The sequence below is a fragment of the Oreochromis aureus genome, linkage group 18, assembly GCF_013358895.1.
Source record: "Oreochromis aureus strain Israel breed Guangdong linkage group 18, ZZ_aureus, whole genome shotgun sequence".
Taxonomy (NCBI): Eukaryota; Metazoa; Chordata; class Actinopteri; order Cichliformes; family Cichlidae; genus Oreochromis; species Oreochromis aureus.
This window is the reverse complement of record NC_052959.1, coordinates 26881652-26900130: the sequence shown is the minus strand read 5'-3', so window position 1 is coordinate 26900130 and position 18479 is coordinate 26881652. Positions and strand designations below refer to the sequence as shown.

The following is an 18479-nucleotide window of genomic DNA, read 5'->3' as shown; positions in this document are numbered from 1 at the left end:
TGTTTATTGTTATACGTTTCTTGGGGGTGGTAAAAAACAAGCCTCTTTTTAAAGTTAAAAAATATGTTTCTCTCTTGTTTTTTCAGTAGCTGCAGTGTACTTTGAGATTTCATTTCAGTCTGTTATGAACAATCACCTCACTGATCTCTCTCCTCTTCCAGGCTTCTGCCACTTGAATCTATCCTCATCTCAGTTCCCTCGAGGATTCACCTTCGACTGTGACGACACGAACTTCCCCACGATGCAGCTCTGCTTCCTGGGTCTCATCTCCATGATTGATCCTCCGCGTGCCGCTGTGCCTGACGCAGTGGGTAAATGCCGCTCTGCTGGCATCAAGGTAACTCTTTCCACAGATTCATTTATAGTACTTCCTGGTACTCCATTCCCCCTGGCTTCATTCATCAAGCTTTTTAACGAAGGGATTTGCATGTCAAATATCTTTTCAAATCACACAGTGAAGTCCAAATGACAACTGATCACTTCTCAGGACCATGACAGATCATGACCAATGGACAAATTAGTTCAGGCACGGCACAAAGTCAAGCTCAGCCGCAATCCCAACAGATCAGCTGATGTCAGTGTGGGCTAGCATTGACATCAGACTTTTTGCCAGAAGGCTCAGCTAGCCTTCTGGCAAAACTCACACGGGAATGCTATTTTAAGCTGCTGTAAGCTGTCGGAAATGTTCTGCATCTGCAAGCGACTTTGCAGTCCACCTTCATCCCAGGTCCTCCTTTCATGTATGCTGTATATGACTTATTCATTGTCATATGTGTTGTAAGGGATGCCTGTTCTCTGCTACAGTCATACTGCTGATCTCCCCACTTTATGCTTTCCACATAGATTGTGTAGAGGTCACAGAACAGCAGGCTGCTAAATATAAATCACTGCAGATGGAAAAACCCATCTTCCTTTGACTATGACTATAGATGAAAATGCTTATGGCATGTTTTGCATAAACACTTTGAAGGCTGGCTGAAGTACTCGAACAGTTTTAGAGTTTGCTCAGTAGTTTAACAGAGCTGCTGTTGCAGGTGTGACTATCTGCGGGTAAGAAGTGACTGACAGTTTTACGAATAAATTATGGTTTTGGGATGAAGAATTCAAAATAATTGGCAAATTGAATTGTTGGCATTAAAATAAAAAGCATGGAAGGTGATAAAGAATGAGCTGAATATATTCTGATAGCAATTTGTAAAAAGAATCCATTTAGCTAAATGCAGATTCAGTGATTTACTGCAAATTGTCATTATATGTTAATCGACTCCAAATACACAGAGCAGATTTCTTTTTTTTTCGTCAGAAAAGTAATAAGCCAGGCCGCAGGAAGGTTAAACAACTTCCAGCAGAGATAAAAATGGATAATGAGGAGAATGAGGCATTCTAACTCAGGGGAACAACTACAAATATGGGAAGAGGATTTTGCATGTTTAATTTCAGGTACAGTAGTTATCACGCTTCTTTTTGAAAGACACCCTGTAATTGGCTTAAAAGTGAACTAGAGGCAGAAGTGACTGAAAATGCTGCTATATTTATTTTTGTAGAAAACAGCTGGAAAGTTTGTGTTAAAAAACATATCTGATAAAAAGTTTAAAACTCAAATGTCTGTGAAGGTTCTCAGTCATCTAGGTCATCGTAGTCTAAGGAGCTTGGAAAGAAAAGAGACTGGACTTCTTTAAGTTGCTTGAAGACGTTTCACCTCTCATCTGAGAAGCTTCTTCAGTTCTAGGGTCAAATGGTGGAGAGTCCCAGATTTAAGCTCTGTGGGAGTGTCCCCCCAAGAGGGACAATGGACCCCCTCTACCTAATCACAGGAGCCAAGGTGTGAAAACAGGTGTAGGTCACAATCAACCAAGGTTTCGGGTGAGCTCATTGTGAAACCTAGCCCCACCCTATCATGTGATTTCCTGAGGTCAGATGGCCCAGGATGTGAGTGGGCGTTAAGATGCTTGGGAAGGGATCTCAGAACTGGATTATAGATGGCAGACAGTTGGTGTTGTAAGCCACGGCCTCTGTTCTAAGATGGTCGCTCACAGTGGACATAGATGGCTTCTTTCACTCCTCTTTCAAACCATCTGTCTTCTCTGTCCAAAATGTGAACATTGGCATCCTCGAAAGAGTGACCTTTGTCCTTTAGATGCAGATGGACAGCGGAGTCTTGTCCCGTGGAGGTGGCCCTTCTTTAAAACTCCAAGTTTTATGACAGTTTTAGTTGAATATATAAGCTTTCTTTTGACTGAGGCATTAGGACATGTATTAAGCTATATCTCTGTTTTAGTGGCTCTAAAACATATAAATCTAGTTAAAGTTTACATTATGGATTTTGGTCTTTATCAAAATAGTTTAAACATACGGGAAATGATCCCATTTCTAAACAATTTCTACAAATAAATAATCAAAAATATAGTAACTTTAAAATGATCCAGGGAAATATAATTTTTGTAGCTGTACAGTTGGGTGATTTGTTGGAAAAAGACAGAAGGTTTTGCCTCTGTACAACACCACAGTGGATTTTAAATCAAACAATCAAGATCGGCTTGTGAAGTGCCTCTGAAATTGGGGTACTGTGTATAAAAATGACTGTATTTCATAAACAGTTAATGTAACACTTTTGGTCAAACCCCTTGAGTTAAAGTTGAAAGTCTGCACTTTAATCACTTCTTGATTATTTGATTTGAAATCCACTTTGGTGGTTTACAGAGGTAAAACTACAAAAACTGTGTTTTTGTCCAACAAATTTTGGACCTGTTTCTTTAAATACCTTTAGCTGGATGTTAAATTCTCATTATGCTGTATAATCACATGATGTGTGATGGTTAATGGACCTTCATGCAGCCTGTATATGTGCTGCTGAAAATGTACTATATGAACAGTACATATGGTTATAGATCCTAATATTTGCCAGATTTCCTTTACAGTGGTCTATATATATCCAAGTTAAATGTATACTTATATATACGTCCCCTCTTTTTATTAGTTTTATAACTTTCCTTTTCAACAGCTTCTCATCAGGGAACTGATTATTTTCCACTGGGTGACTTTGAAAGAATAGAAAATAATCTCCATTATCCAGTATGTTCTTTTGTCACTTCTGTGATGAAATGAAAAGTGGGCTTCTTAGCAAAGTCTGCATCTGTCAGTTACTTTTTATTGGAAGATTACAAAGGATTGGATGATACTCGAACTAAACAATAGACGAAAATACGGTGCCTAAAACCGGCATAAGAATTGTTACCTTCTGCAGGTGTGCTGGGGATTGGCGAAAGGGGATGAATAGGTTTTTTGGGGATACTAGCATTTCAGTAGTTGCTTCTGTAGTTGCTTTTGCCCAGAGACAAAGATTTTGATGGATTATTTGTAAAATCATCCTATTTTGCCTATAAGAAAGCATCACATTTAAGATTTTATGAATTTACTGTACGATTTGGACCTTTAACCCCTAATAACCCCACTCCCTCCCAGTTTAACTACACAACACATCTGGATGAGTTATGTGCCTGCAGAGCCTAAACTAAACTGTAGCTTAGGAATGCTCTAATACATGGCATACTTATGAGATACAGTCAGGCTTCATGTGACTTATGGGGACCTTCTGTCCATGGTCAGGTGATCATGGTTACCGGGGACCACCCAATCACAGCCAAGGCCATTGCTAAGGGTGTAGGAATCATCTCTGAGGGCAACGAAACGGTTGAGGACATCGCTGAGAGACTAAACATCCCTCTGAGCCAAGTTAACCCCAGGTGTGTGTGTGTGTGTGTGTGTGTGTGTGTATAAAGGGAGGTTCTGACTGTCTGCTTGAACATCTAATAGTAAGTGTCTGTGTGACTGTGAGAGTGTTTCAGTTTGTGAACCATGTTGTGTCTTCTGGATGTGTTGTGCATGTAAAGTGGAAGCAGTTGATTTAAATTTTTAAAAAAAGGATACCGGTCGCATATCTTTCCATTCAAAAGCATAGTATAAAGATCAGAATCAGAAGAAATAACTTTGTTACATGTGTCTGAAGGTAATAAAATCTGTCTACTAGGACCTTCACTAAGGTTAAAAGAAAATCTCTTTAATGGAGCTCAGTCAGACAGCCTCTCTACTTCTAAGATTATGCTTAAAAATTTAGATAAAGCTTATATTTAGGGCTGGATTAGATGCAAGCTGCTGGGGGCTTCCCATCATGTACTGAGCATTTCTTCTTCGCTCACCTTTTTTCCATCCTTTATGTGTTCATACACCACTCTACTCCTTAGTTATTATTAATCTCTGGCTCTCTTCCACAGTGTGACATTTGTCCTCACCCCCAACCAGTCACAGCCGATGGTTGTCCTGGTTCTGCCAGAGGTTTCTTCCTGTTAAAAGGGAGATTTTCCTTCCCGCTGTCCTCAAGTGCTTATTCATAATGGATCCTCTGACTGTTGGGGTTTTCTCTCCATTATTGTAGGGTCTTTACTTTACAATATTAAACACCTTGAGACGACTGCTGTTGTGATTTGGTGCTATATAAATTGAATTGAAATAAATTTAACTGAATTGTCTGAAGGATGTACAAAGTAGACAGAAATAACTAGGGACAAGATTCTTGATAACAGAAACTCTCTGGATCCCTTTATAGTCTTCACAGTTTTGTTTCTATTCCAGGTTCTTCAGTCCAGTTGTTTAAGTAGACTTCTCTTACAATCAATCAAATAGTCTGTGTAATATGTAGAGCACTAATAATAATAATAATAATAATACTAATAATACTACTACCACTACTACTACTACTACTACTACTACTACTACTAATAATAATAATAATAATAGCTTTATTTGTATAACAATTTTCAAAACACAGTTACAAAGTGCTTCACAGTTTGAATAAAAGTCACACAGTGAAGATAAGTATACATGTTAAAACATACAGACACATAATCAACCACACGGTTTTCCAGCATACACAAATACATGCAAATATTATCATTATTATTATTATGATTATTATTAGTATTATTATTATTTCATTCATCTGCATTCATAAACAATGTGCTCTGGACAGAAACAGAAATCTTGACCGGGATATCCAGTCACTACACAGGAAGCACCCCAAGAAATTGCAGCCATGTCCCACCAGTAGATGGGTTTTGAAATAATAATATAGTACAGAAAATCCTGATGACAGAAAAACATAAGCATGTACTTGGAGACTCCAGGAGGCTGAATTACTTCCCCAATAATTTATTTTCCGTATAATACAAAACAGCAAATATTCATCATTAGACTTTTATTTTTGTGTAGTTTAGACAAAGGAAATATAATGCATTAATGGATTTGCTGCTTGGCTAATTTTCTTACTTTCAGACATATCTCCCAAATGTCAAACTGTTCCTTTAAGACACAGAGCATGGAAATGTATGTTTCCCGCTGCTGCATTTGTGTGGTTGCCTGACAATGACAAACTTGAGGGAAATGTCATTACCACCCTCTGCATAATTGTACCTGCTTGTGTGTTTCCCAGGGATGCCAAGGCATGTGTGGTGCATGGCTCTGACCTAAAGGAGATGAGCTCTGAGTACCTGGACGACCTGCTGAGGAACCACACTGAGATAGTGTTCGCCCGAACCTCTCCACAGCAGAAGCTCATCATTGTTGAAGGCTGCCAGAGACAGGTCAAGGGTCACACATGTGTGTCTGTGTGAGTGAGAGACAGAGTGTGTGTGTGAATGTGTGATTGGGTCTTTTTGAGAGCTTAAAGCTGAATTGCAATGTGTGCCGTTTATATAGATGAATGCAGGCATTTGGGTGTTTGTGATAAAGACTGAATGAATGCTTGAATGTGCCTGTTTATGTTTAAGTGTGGAGGTATGGTTCTATACAGGTGTGTGTGTGTCTTCCTGCCTTTTAATACTGAATACAATTGTCTGTATGTGTGTTTGTGTTTGTGTACTTGAGCTGTTTTTTAGTGCAGGTGGTTGAATGAATGAATGCTGGCTTTTGTCCTCACGCTCATTTAAGTGTGTGCGCCTTCTATGGAGGCCTGTTTGTGTGTTTAAGCATGTGATTAACTCTATGTTAAACTCGTATTAAACCCTATATATGTGCCTTAAATTAAATGCTGAGCTTTTATGTACAAAACTTTAAAATTATGTGTGCGTGCACTCATTCACATCCCCATATATTGAGGTCATGCTACAATTCACCCTGGCTCACTCACTCTCACTCCTCGTGACTGAATGACTGCAACTCAATTCCATTTTTCATTTAATCTCCCCAGAGCTGCTTTGAAAAGACATTATTAAGACAGAAGGGGCGGAGGGGGGAGAAAGGCTTTAAATCACGGTACTTATCTTTCTCCTCTTGACACTTTTTGTTCGCCGGTCCTTGTGGGTACAGGGGGCGATCGTGGCTGTGACAGGCGATGGAGTAAACGACTCTCCGGCGCTGAAGAAAGCCGACATCGGCGTTGCCATGGGGATCGCCGGTTCTGATGTGTCCAAGCAGGCGGCTGATATGATCCTGCTGGACGACAACTTTGCCTCCATCGTCACCGGAGTGGAGGAGGGTGAGTGTGGGGGAAAGGCAGGCCGGGTGTCAGAATGGAGGCATAAAAGGAGAAAATTATAGAGGAGGAAACAAAGAGGGAAAGAAAACATTGGGAAAAAAAAGTGAGTCAGTGAAATAAAGGGATCAAGAATTTGAAAAAAAAAAAAAAAGAAAGCTCCCAGAAAGCTCTTTTGTCATTTAGCACTAGAGACCAGAGATTTTCTATTTTGAATGAATAGCAGTTTATATGAGCAGAAGTCTGGTTGATTTCACACAGTGTGTGCTGCAGTGTAGACATGAGGGTACGACTACAGTCAGGCCTCAGTCAGAAAATTAACTCTCAGCTAATTTAGCATTTTTTTAACGTTGCCCTATACACAATAAAATTTTCAAACAGATAAAATTAACTAGAATAATTTTAAAAGACTTTACTCAGCACTATGTAGGTGTCGCGGTGAAAGGACTCTGAGAAGTTTGAGTTAAGATTAGGAAAAAAATGAGTTTAATGGAAATGTAAATGTTCAAATGTGATGTATTAATAAAGAACATTCGGCGACCCGAAGGACGGATTTTGACCTACAATTTTCTCAGGAATACTTGTAATTTGACATGCCTTTGCTCTCAAGGATTTGACTTGAGATTTAACCTTAGATTTGCTTTGAGAGACTGATATTTAATTTAGCTATGGGTGTTTAATATGGTCTTAGATTTTAAAAAATCCGTTTGTATTGTGGATATGCTGATGAAGGGGTCGGAGTGACCTTCATTTAAGTAAGAAAATTCACTCGGCCCTGACCCACTTTAAAAGACAATGTTCAAGCTATAACAGTATATAATTTCACCCAAATGCATATGCACAGTAATATTAATATATGAATATGTATCTATCTATTCTTGTCTTTTCCATCGCTGCAGGTCGTCTCATCTTTGACAACTTAAAGAAATCCATTGCGTACACATTAACCAGCAACATCCCAGAGATCTCACCTTTCCTCCTCTTCATCATTGCGAGTGTTCCTCTTCCTCTGGGAACGGTCACCATCCTCTGCATTGACCTGGGCACAGACATGGTGAGCACTGAGGAAACAAACTGAAGTATCTCTTTGCAATAATACCTCAAATAGTTTCCTTGACTAACTTTTTTGAGCCAGAAGCCAAGCAAAATTTTCCAAGCATCACCGCACAGTCTTAACATTAGTTAAGACGTTTACATTACAGCTGTTTTTATTCTTAGATGCTTTTAGAACAATTTATAGTTTAAAAATGTTATTTTAAAGACTTCAGAGATTTAATTTTCAATTTTGATTATGTAATGCTACTTCTTAAATAGAGCGCAGTGTTTATCTGAAGTGTATTTGGACTCTTGACAGCACAAATACTTTATAAAAGTAAATCTTTCCAGCTTCATGGCTTCGTTTGCCATAACCTGAAGCTTTATCTCATCAGTATATTTGTCTGTGTCTTTTCTCAACTTAACTGCTTTAGGATTAACATCACTCATTTGGACTCAATCAAATATTTCTCCTTCCTCTCCAGTTAACTATGCTAAGCAGCTGCAAGTGAGTGACTTCATGACAAATTCATAATCTTATTGCATCAGCCCAAAGATAATGTGAGTGTGAATTTTCTGAGTCACAGATGAAAATCTAGTGCCTAAAGCCAGTCATAAGACTTGGTGCGTTATTTCTTATAGGCAACAGTTTCACTGATTTTTTGCCCTTTTTCAGGTATGATCAGTTATTGATTGAATCATCAGCCTTGAGTTGACCATTTTTGCTGTTGCCATTTCATCTTACAATGCACCAGCTGCACATGCTCCCTCTATGAGGACTTTAGTCAGCCTTACAAGAACTAAAACAGAAATGACTATATGGTTGTGGTTTCAGCAGCTGTAACAGAGTATTACTGCTGCTTTGCAAGTGAGTTGTAGGTCTGACAAAGAGTTCTATACATGCAGCGGTTCATGACTGACAAGCTCTCAGTCACATGCTCATTGGCTAACACATTGTCAATCACAAGTCATTAGCCAATGAATATGTCTTATATAATCCTCTTCTGACAGTAATGATAACCACGGTTAAAATAAATATATTGTATTATTCGATTTGACCTGAAACTAGTGACTTAGCCCATAAACACATCAGCGTAGTATTTTCTGAGGTCATAGCTACTTTCCCAAAAGACTAATATAAGAGAAAGTCTTTTTACAACCCTGGAAGCTATGTCCATCTTCTACACTGTCTATGCTAACTAGCATAAGCACAAAGCTAATTAGCATATCTTTACATATTACACCTAACCAAAGCTATTTATCACACACATTATTCATCCCACATGTACACATGCTGTTTACACCAATACAAAATGTGCTCACAATGAAAAATGGTTAAACTGTGTATTTCACCAGAAATCTTTGGCTACATACTATTAGTGTCCCTGCATTGAGCGACATAAATAAAGCAATCCTACAATTCCCCTGCCATAGCTGTAACATAATTCTCATTTGTTTGTCTTTTTTACATTGTTGATGATCAATCAATCAATGCAATCAAATTCTTTAGTAGTATTGTAGTAGGATTCAGTGCTCAGACCAATATGTGACTCATGAGAGCTCCAAAACAATTTCAGTTTCAGGACTTTTACCCCAATACTTGTTCTTGATCCCCAAGTAGAATGGCACCTTTAATGCAAGACTCGTTATTTTTTTTTTAAATATATATACAACAATTGCAAAACATACTTAAATTGTCAAGTCTTACATGTTATATACCTATTTTTGTGTTTGAAATACTGCTGTTTGTTCAACTTTTACCATTTCTGCATAGAACCTTTAGAACTCATAACGCAGCATAATATTTTAGATAAATCTTTATTTATTGAGTTGTGAGCTTTCACCTGCTAAATGTGGGCTAATTTTAATGATTTGTCTTCAAGAGAAGGTGCTAATTATTAGCATGCTGCATAGCTACCGGCAAGCTAAAGGTGACATTAACGAAAATGGCACTAATACTGGTGTCAAATATGAATGCCTGAAGGTAAAAAGAAAAATGTTTGGTTTCATTTGCTCTTTCAGTTGGGGGGGAAGAAATTCGCTTTTGCCTCACCGTCGACGTCCATTTGTTCATGTAGAACAAAGACCGAGTGACACTTGCATACAGATTTACATTTCACAGCTCTAGTATTTCCAGATGCCAGTCTCTCCTTTGTATTTCTAGCAGCAAAAAAAAGAAAAAAAAAGAGGGTTGCTGGCACACTGCTTGCCTGAGGGGCGTAATCCATCATTACAACAAAAAAGAATCACACAATGAATATATTCAGAAAGACTTGTTCAGTTGTGTCCATTATTTTAACTTTAATTTTTCCTGCTCTCACCCAGGAGCCATTAGCGTGCACCCGAAACTGGCTGTTATACAATGTTTCTCACATAATCAGGCACATACATTAGAAATAGTCTCCCACTGCCAAGAAACATTTTTCCCCCACAGGTTAAAAATAAAGAGGAACTGCTTGCTAACATTGTTAATAAAGCAGTTCAGACTTATTTTACTTGGGTGACATCAAAATTGAACTTCTTTGGTTTCCTAGCAGCAGAACAGATTTGTTCCTGTTGACAAATATTTACTCAGCTGTCTCAGATCACAGACATACTGCATTCTTTATTGGTTGAATTTCTCTTTAAAGATGACATGACTGAAGTTTTTTTTTTTTTAACACACAAATATGTTCACCTGTTTTGCATATAAAAACCCTTCCCTTCAAAGTAACATGTCTTCATGTATCCAGTAACTGCTGGTTGAGCGAACAGCTGGATGTGAGCTTTGAAGAGTAGGACTAGCCAAAAAAAAAGTACTCGAGAAGTGTTTATTGTACAGTACAAAAGTGCAGAAATGTACAAATTTCCAATGGTGGCAAAGCTGTTAACAGCTTGTTAACAGCGACGTTCCACTCCAAGCTACAGGCTGGAGGACTCTGCTGAGATTTAGGAGTGACAATCAGCACTTGGAGTCTGCTAGGATTATTTTTAGCAAGAACTACCATGCAGAAATGGATGCTTATCAAAGCAAGATGTAGCACACTTAAGAATGCTTCAACACTGAGACTTAGTTTTTACACATGTACTTTCAAAGGTGCAAAAAACAAACAAACCCTGTCTACACATCCCTCTCTCATGCTCTATCCTCTTCTTTCTTCACTGCTGCAGTGGGTCAAGGGAGTGTAACACCAAAACAAAGTGGATTTGTACACCACAGAGCATGCGCTCAGTTTCACACAGTGCCAAGTCCACACCTCAAAGCCCTCCTAAGACCCAAAGATTCCTGCCCTAAGTCACACATATTGCTCTGTTGCTTACCTGGTAAAACCAGCCAATATACGATCTTTATTACAGGGACCTTTCTAGCCTGCTATTTTATGAATGTCTTGAAATTCACTATCCGTCTCTCTCCTCTTGTCTCTTCTCCCCCCCTCCCTCTCTATCACTGTCGTTACTTCTTTTTTTCCCTCCCTCCCTGTCGTTTCTCTCCCTTTTCTCCCTCTACTCAGTGATTGAGTGATTATATTAACAGTCTAGTCTTCCCTGTGTCTGGCATTGTCATCATGCCTTTGTACAGATGCCACAAAGACAAATTCCTGCACATTCATCGTACAGGGAGCTGAAACCGAGGTCGTTCTGTTCTGTTCCTCCCATACCCTCCAGGTTCCAGCTATCTCCCTGGCCTATGAGACAGCAGAGAGCGACATTATGAAAAGACAACCAAGAAACCCCAAAACAGACAAGCTGGTCAACGAACGCCTCATCAGCATGGCATACGGACAAATAGGTTTGGCCTCTCGTAATCTTTCAGCACTGCAGCTCGTAAACCTGATTCACTGTGACAGGCCTCTTCTTGTGAAGTTTCAGCGATAATAAACATCAAAGGCATATAAACATAAAATATTGACATTTAAAGGAAATTTTGACATTTCTAACTGGCTTTGTAAATGTGTAGGCACATACAGTAAAGGAAAATAGATCCAGAGGTGAGCAGATAGTCCCACAATTTTCCTCTAATTGTTGTGACATTTCGAGCAAATTGAGAGTAGAGAGTGCAACTTTTTTTTCCTGCTTAATCTTGGTCATGTTCCAGCCGTTGGAGCCTCACTTCAATGCATGCTTTTTCATCTTTGGTTTTACATGGTTTGGGAATAGCGAAAAATCAAAGACTGGCCTCATTTTATAGGCTGTTAAATAGGTCAAACTATGACAGGGCCTCACTGGATGACATGCAATCTTAAAATTGAACATGCTCTAAACAGCCGGTAACTCATGAACTCCCATAATGTGTGCAAGATAAACACTGCTGGGGCAAAATGTTTGCAGGGCACAACAAATCACATTTACAAACCACTGCTGTGACATCACAGCCACAAGTCCTGAAAAACCTACTGTTGATGTGATCCTGAGTGACACTTAGTGAATGCAACAGCAGCACAAACCACCGCCAGTGAGAAAAAAGTTAAAATGGATGCAACCAGCTTCTTGTCACTGAGATGATGTCATAAAAACCTTAAACATAAACACTGACAAAGAGTTTTAATGTAACAATTTCATCAACACAGTAATTAATAACCATTGTCTTAATCCATAATCAGTCATTTTGAAGGTTTGGTATAAGTGAAGCCTTCATGCTCTGCAGTAAGATGTCCATCCTGCTGAAAATGTTACGCCTACTCTGACAAAACGAATTTGCCAACATCAAATTAAAAGTCACTAACACCTATTATGGCAGTACTCAGCTGTCTGGAGCTATTTACCTTTAAAAAATAATGTCACAGAGGAAAGAGGGATGAAAATACATTAATCTATGCTGCTTTTTTCCCTGACAAACACTAATGGATTGAGCTACTATAGACTTAAAACATACACTTTGTAGGGATATAAGTCAGTATATATTGTCCAGGTTTTAGTTTAATCCCTTGTCCTGCTTGTTAATTCAAAAATACGTGTGGAAAATTGTTATGGCACACAAGTTATACAGTTGCCATGCATGTTCAAAATGTATTTGCTGATGGTGTAGGTAGACTTTGCATTTGTCATCTTAAAATGCCACATCAGTTTGCTTTACAGGATTGCACTTTCCTACAACATTTGCTGGAAATGAATAGGTGTTTCAGTATTAATAATAAGAAATAATAGGAACTATATTAGTGTTTAATTAACAAAATCGTAGATTAACTACGAGTGCTTCAAGACAGGTACAGAAGATAAATTAAACACACAAAATAAGTAGCCGGATGAAACTCTACACAACCAGCACATACTTTTGTGGTCACAAGTTCAAATACACTCATCACTGGCATGGATGTTGCTTTAAATGTGGGCTTTTAACTATTTTTTCTTTTTTCTTTTTCTGGGGTGGAATTATTGTACATGTTTAATGACTTTAAAAAACAAAAATTAGTGCACAAGTTTATTTTGGATTTTTCTCTAATCCACACAAGTAAACAGGCTTACCAACCAATTTAAATGAATCTTCTCTCCCTTAGATTGGTTTAATATTCAGCTAGAATCATGCCAAAACCTTATTGATGGTTACTAAATGCATCTAGTTGTGGTGCAACAACCTAAGAGACATTTAATCAGTTAGTTAGGGTATGTACATCCCTGATCCTGTGTGTGTGTTTATATATTTATATCCACCCATTCGCTCTCACTTATCCTTTTTCAGGGTCTCAGGGGGCTGGAGCCTATCCCAGCTATCTTAGGGCAAGAGGCAGGGTACACCCTGGACAGGTCGCCAGTCTGTCACAGGGAAAAAAAAAAACATTGACACAGACAACCATTCACACCTATGGTCAATGTAGAGTTTCCAGTTAACCTATCCCCACTAACTGCATGTCTCTGGACTGTGGGAGGAAGCCGGGGAAAACATGCAAACCAGACTGGTGGTGGAATTGAACCACCAACCATCAATTGAACCACCAGTCTGGCATGGTGGTTAGCACTGTGTGCAGCAGTGCTAACCACCATGCCACTGTGCTGCCCCTAGCTTTAAATAAATCATTAAAAACAAGCTACCACAAAATCCAAGCCATGTATAAACTTCTCACCACAAATCTATTTGGAAAATTATGTTTGCATTAACTAATTAACACTGACAAAATATTTACTGTGTTTTAAATGGGACAGTGATAAATCAATATCGCTTTCCTCTCTGAAATAACTGAAACTTTTAATTTTCACTACAGTATAATACCACTTATTAGAAAAGTTACAAAGTCACAAAACCATTGATGGAACTTATGAACCTTTGAAATGTAACAGCTATAAAATGTAACATTATTTTTAGATCCTCTAAATGAGTTTTTGCATTGCTGTCTTATGAATGGGCTTTCACATTTGTAATCCAGGTATGATCCAAGCTTTGGCTGGTTTTTTCACCTACTTTGTGATATTGGCTGAAAACGGCTTCCTCCCAAGAAACCTAGTAGGCATCCGCATCGACTGGGATGACCGTGAAGTCAATGACCTGGAGGACAGCTTTGGGCAGCAGTGGGTAAGGAATGGGGACTGACACTCGCCGACATGACCTGAATGAATAAATGAATGTTTACACTCTCACGCATGAGTAATACAATGTGTGTTTCATCCTGGCAGACCTATGAACAGAGGAAGATTGTGGAATTTACCTGCCACACAGCCTTCTTCACCAGCATTGTGGTTGTCCAGTGGGCTGATCTCATCATCTGCAAGACAAGGAGGAACTCCCTCTTTCAGCAGGGGATGAAGTAAGTGAGTGGGGTGTGAAGTAAGGGAGGTGGAAGAAAGGAAAAGAGTGCTGATGGAAGGAGGAACTGAAGCATGTAGATGCATAAATGAGGGTAGTCAGAAAGGTACTTTTATTCTTCAAAATGAAAAATGATTTTGGCTCTTTTATTTGAGGCTGCTAATACTGGGATCATATCGTCTCTGCTATTTTAATGTTCTGTACTTTATAAACCTGTATAAACCTTTTCTTTTCTCTGATGTGCACCTTTTTTCTGCCTAACAGGAACAGGATTTTGATCTTTGGCCTGTTTGTTGAAACAGCTCTGGCTGCCTTCCTCTCCTACTGCCCTGGAATGGACGTTGCCTTGCGCATGTACCCCCTGAAGTATGCTCTGCATATGCATATCTCCACTGAACTGAAAAATAACCTCTTAAAGACCTAATAGGCTGCCATTAGCCTGTCACTCTGGACTTTAAATGTAGTCTGTGATCTTCTTAAACACCATGTTGTTATCCTTAATATTCAAAAATGGCTGCAATGAATTTAACAATTTGCACTCTGCCTGTGAGTCACCACATCTTCCTTTTTCCCCCTCAGGATCCTTTGGTGGTTCTGTGGCATACCATACAGTCTTCTCATCTTCATTTACGATGAGGTCCGTAAATTTATTCTGCGGAGGCAACCAGGAGGTAAGCAGTTATTAAGAGAGAACCATGATTAAAAGATTTTTTAAGCTTATTTATCTTCTTAATAAGCTAGAATAATAATCAAGTGATGGTGCGGTATAGTTGTTGATACCCCTATCTCAACCACCACATGTGCCAAACTTTTAAAAGCTTTCCTTCTACCTTGTGTAACTCGCTGAGCCTTCCGTCCTTGTAAAAATAAACACCATAAAAGAGAAGACTGTCCAGTCCTTTAAGGACACATTGATTGACAGTGTTGCCACAGCTCTGCTCTGTTGATCTCACCTAAAGCATCCCAGCAAGCATTTGACAGATGGTGACACGTAGAAGAAGATTGAGTTCAATGTCATTCCAAACAAGCACAAAGTTTTTATATATATAAAAGCACCTTGAAGTGGTGTGGACTGAGATTAAAAATGAAAGTACAGGTAGCCAACAGTGTTGAGTGTAGTGTATTTACAGCAGAGGAAGTAAGCTTTAATTTTGGTGTAATATTAAAAGCATAGTTTATTTCTGACAACTTCTAACACTTGCAAATGCAGGCTTCACAGTCCATCACTGAGGTTCTTCTGGTTCATCTGGTTGCTCCTGTGATTCATGGGTTTGAGAGCAATATCTTTCAACACTGGAAGCAGCTGTCTTTTTGGGCTCTCACATTTTATATGACTTTATGTAAATTTTGTAGTTCACCAAGTTTTCCAGACGGATTTTAATATTATTGTTATTTTTACACGTATTGTCAAACATCATTCAGACGCTGTGCTTTTTCCACAAACGGCCCTTCATTCCCAGCATTTAGTAAAGCAGCTGAAATCTATCAGCCACCCAGCAGAATGCAAACCAGTCAATGCTGAACAATTCTCCAGCTTTCAAAAATGCAGCCTCTGCAACACTTCACTGATTATTGTCTTCCAGGTTTGATTTCTCACAAAATAGCAAGTAAATGCAGCACTCTCTGGCAGTTTGCTCTGTCATTGAAATCTAATGTGATCTGATACTCGGGCCAAGTTTTCAGTCAAAGCTGATCCAGGAAGGATTAAGATCATGCATTACTGCTTAGAATTTTGGGTTCACTTAATGTCTCTGTTTTGAAATATCCATTTTAGAAATGAAACAGCCCATTGAAAAACCCATTTTCATCAATGATTACTTCTGTGCTCCATTGTGATATCTAAGGTTTCTCAGGTTAAAAAGTTAATTGATCATTCATCATAGAAAAAAAGACTTTTCTAATTACCTTAGCACACTTGAAAATAAAATTGTTCTGCTGATTAAAAGAAGCAAAAAAATTGACTAGTTGAGTGTTTGGAGCATCAGCCTTTGTTGGTTTGATTATTGTTTGGAGAAAAAAGCCATAAAAAGAAGTGTTTTCTTCTGAAACTCATCAGTGTTCTTATTCAAATAAATAAGTGCTATTACATTAAATAAACTGCTAAATAATTAAATATGTTTAAATAATGCCTGCACTAACAAAGCTAACATAATAGAAAGAGAACTGAGCGACTGTGGTTCACAGCTGAGCAAGAGCCAGACTGTTGTGGTTTGTTAAGGATGTAGTAGGCACTGTTATATGGAAACTCCAGAATTCGCACATGGTTTTAATTTCTTAGAAAAGGAATATTAGTATATTTTCATTTAGGATTTCTTTGTAGTTTATTTAACTGGTGCAACCATTTCTGCTGTGCTGACATGAACAAATGGGCATTATATTAGGTATGCTAGTGGTAAACAGAATTCAATGATAATTAATAACCAATCAATCACACACTAATTTCTAAGTGGATGTAGTAATACATTTTATAAATACATGCCTAATTATTCACAAACATCAAAACCAAAACTGTGCTAAATGCTGCTGTATGAAAACATCTGTGACCCTTTATTTTATATATCTCCAACAATATATGGCTTACAGAATCATCGAAATGTCTCTGAAGAAGAGCGCACACGGTTAAACAAACGGGACAAGAATATTAGACTTGGCTATTTATTTATTTAGAGAAATTATACAGTATTACATATCTATAAGCATGTGAACCTCTAGACTTAGCAGTTAATTAGATGTTAAAAATCAGGTGTGAGGGTGTGATGTTTTAATGAGCCTAAAGAACAGGGATCTGTTAAAGTCTTGTCTTTGGAGCACATGTTTTTCAAAGTTATACTTCTGAGAACTTTCACAGACTCTTTGTCAATGCTCATCACCATATTTAAAGAGTGTGCACTTCACAAATCCACAGTCATACATACTGTTCAAGACTGATGTTCAACAGTCTGGCAGGTAACAAATGAACCAGAGGAAACTTCTGATCATCTAAGGACCTCTCTCACACTGTCTAATATTCATGTTCGTCCACTATCAAAATACTGAACAATGGCTTGTATTGCAGGGCTTCAAGGAGACACAGACAAGCCTGAATGATATTTGAACTCGGGCTGGATGATAAAAGGATAAAGACAGTTATTCCAAATTACCTTTTTGTCAAAAGAAGCATTGGACATGGTCAATGTAAAGGCAACACTAATCATTCTAGCTATGTTTTGATAGACAACCGATTGACAGGCCAGTGACAACAAGAAGAGAGCCATGTGTTATCAGTCACCTGGTTGGAATAGAGTTAAAGCAAAATCAGGTTAAGACATGCACAGTGTAAGAGGAGCCACTGACAGCAGCACATGTGCTAATGTTTGGGCTACTGTAGCCATGCACATCAGTACATTAGGAGTGTGAGCAGGATAAAAGACAAAATGACAACATAAAATTTTAACGAAGCATTGCTAAACATGACAGCGCATCGAACACAGCCCGAGGCTCAAAAGACGAGAACGCCGTTGAAATGTTCAGTAGTGTGGAAAGATTTCTGTCTATTTAAAGTTGCACAGATGCAAAGAAGGATGTTTGCAAAATCCACAGCTGAATGTTTACCTGCACAATGCAAGACTTTACAGTCCCAGACACTTTCTCTTGTACCATGCCCCGTGACAAAAAACAAAGAGACACTGATGCAACTGCAACAGTTTACTTTATTGTAAAAGATGTGATGTAATGTAAACAGAGCCAAAAATGTCAGGTTTAAGTGAATGATTCAAGTAACTGACCCTCATTACCGACTCCCTGGCCATTTCTCCTTGACGACACTTTTCCAGCTGCGTGTGGAGTGTAAAGAGACAGGAGAACATCTGAGTCACACTTTGCTACCACATCAGATTTGTGGTCAAGTCACATATCTGATCCATATAAGAGCCTCACTGCCCACTTCACTGAGTCAGAACTGCACTTCTTGTGCTTTCTTAAGAATTAATTAATTATTAATTGATATATTGTCGTGAAGCATAAGTTGATCAAAATGGAGTGATCCCTTTCACAGGCCGGTGTCCTGTATGACAGTTAAGAAACCAAATCCCACAACTTCACAGCACTAATTGGTTTTATTTATTTTCTCCTTTGTTTACATTTGAAAGTTGGAAAGTCTATTTAAAACTTTAAAACTGTTTAAATCTATATAAAAGAAACGATACCGTGTGGGCTCTTGAGATA

General features: G+C 38.5%; 1 protein-coding gene across 1 annotated transcript in view; it reads left to right on the top strand.

Annotated features, from left to right (window-relative positions):
- Positions 1 to 18479, top strand: part of atp1a2a (ATPase Na+/K+ transporting subunit alpha 2a) — a 50551-nt gene that overhangs the window by 28613 nt on the left and 3459 nt on the right. The window contains exons 14-23 of the mRNA XM_031754938.2: positions 162 to 337; positions 3607 to 3743; positions 5486 to 5636; positions 6361 to 6529; positions 7426 to 7580; positions 11207 to 11330; positions 13900 to 14045; positions 14147 to 14277; positions 14541 to 14642; positions 14856 to 14947. Of these exons, the coding sequence (XP_031610798.2) occupies positions 162 to 337; positions 3607 to 3743; positions 5486 to 5636; positions 6361 to 6529; positions 7426 to 7580; positions 11207 to 11330; positions 13900 to 14045; positions 14147 to 14277; positions 14541 to 14642; positions 14856 to 14947 (1383 nt within the window). The remainder of the gene's footprint in view (positions 1 to 161; positions 338 to 3606; positions 3744 to 5485; positions 5637 to 6360; positions 6530 to 7425; positions 7581 to 11206; positions 11331 to 13899; positions 14046 to 14146; positions 14278 to 14540; positions 14643 to 14855; positions 14948 to 18479) is intronic.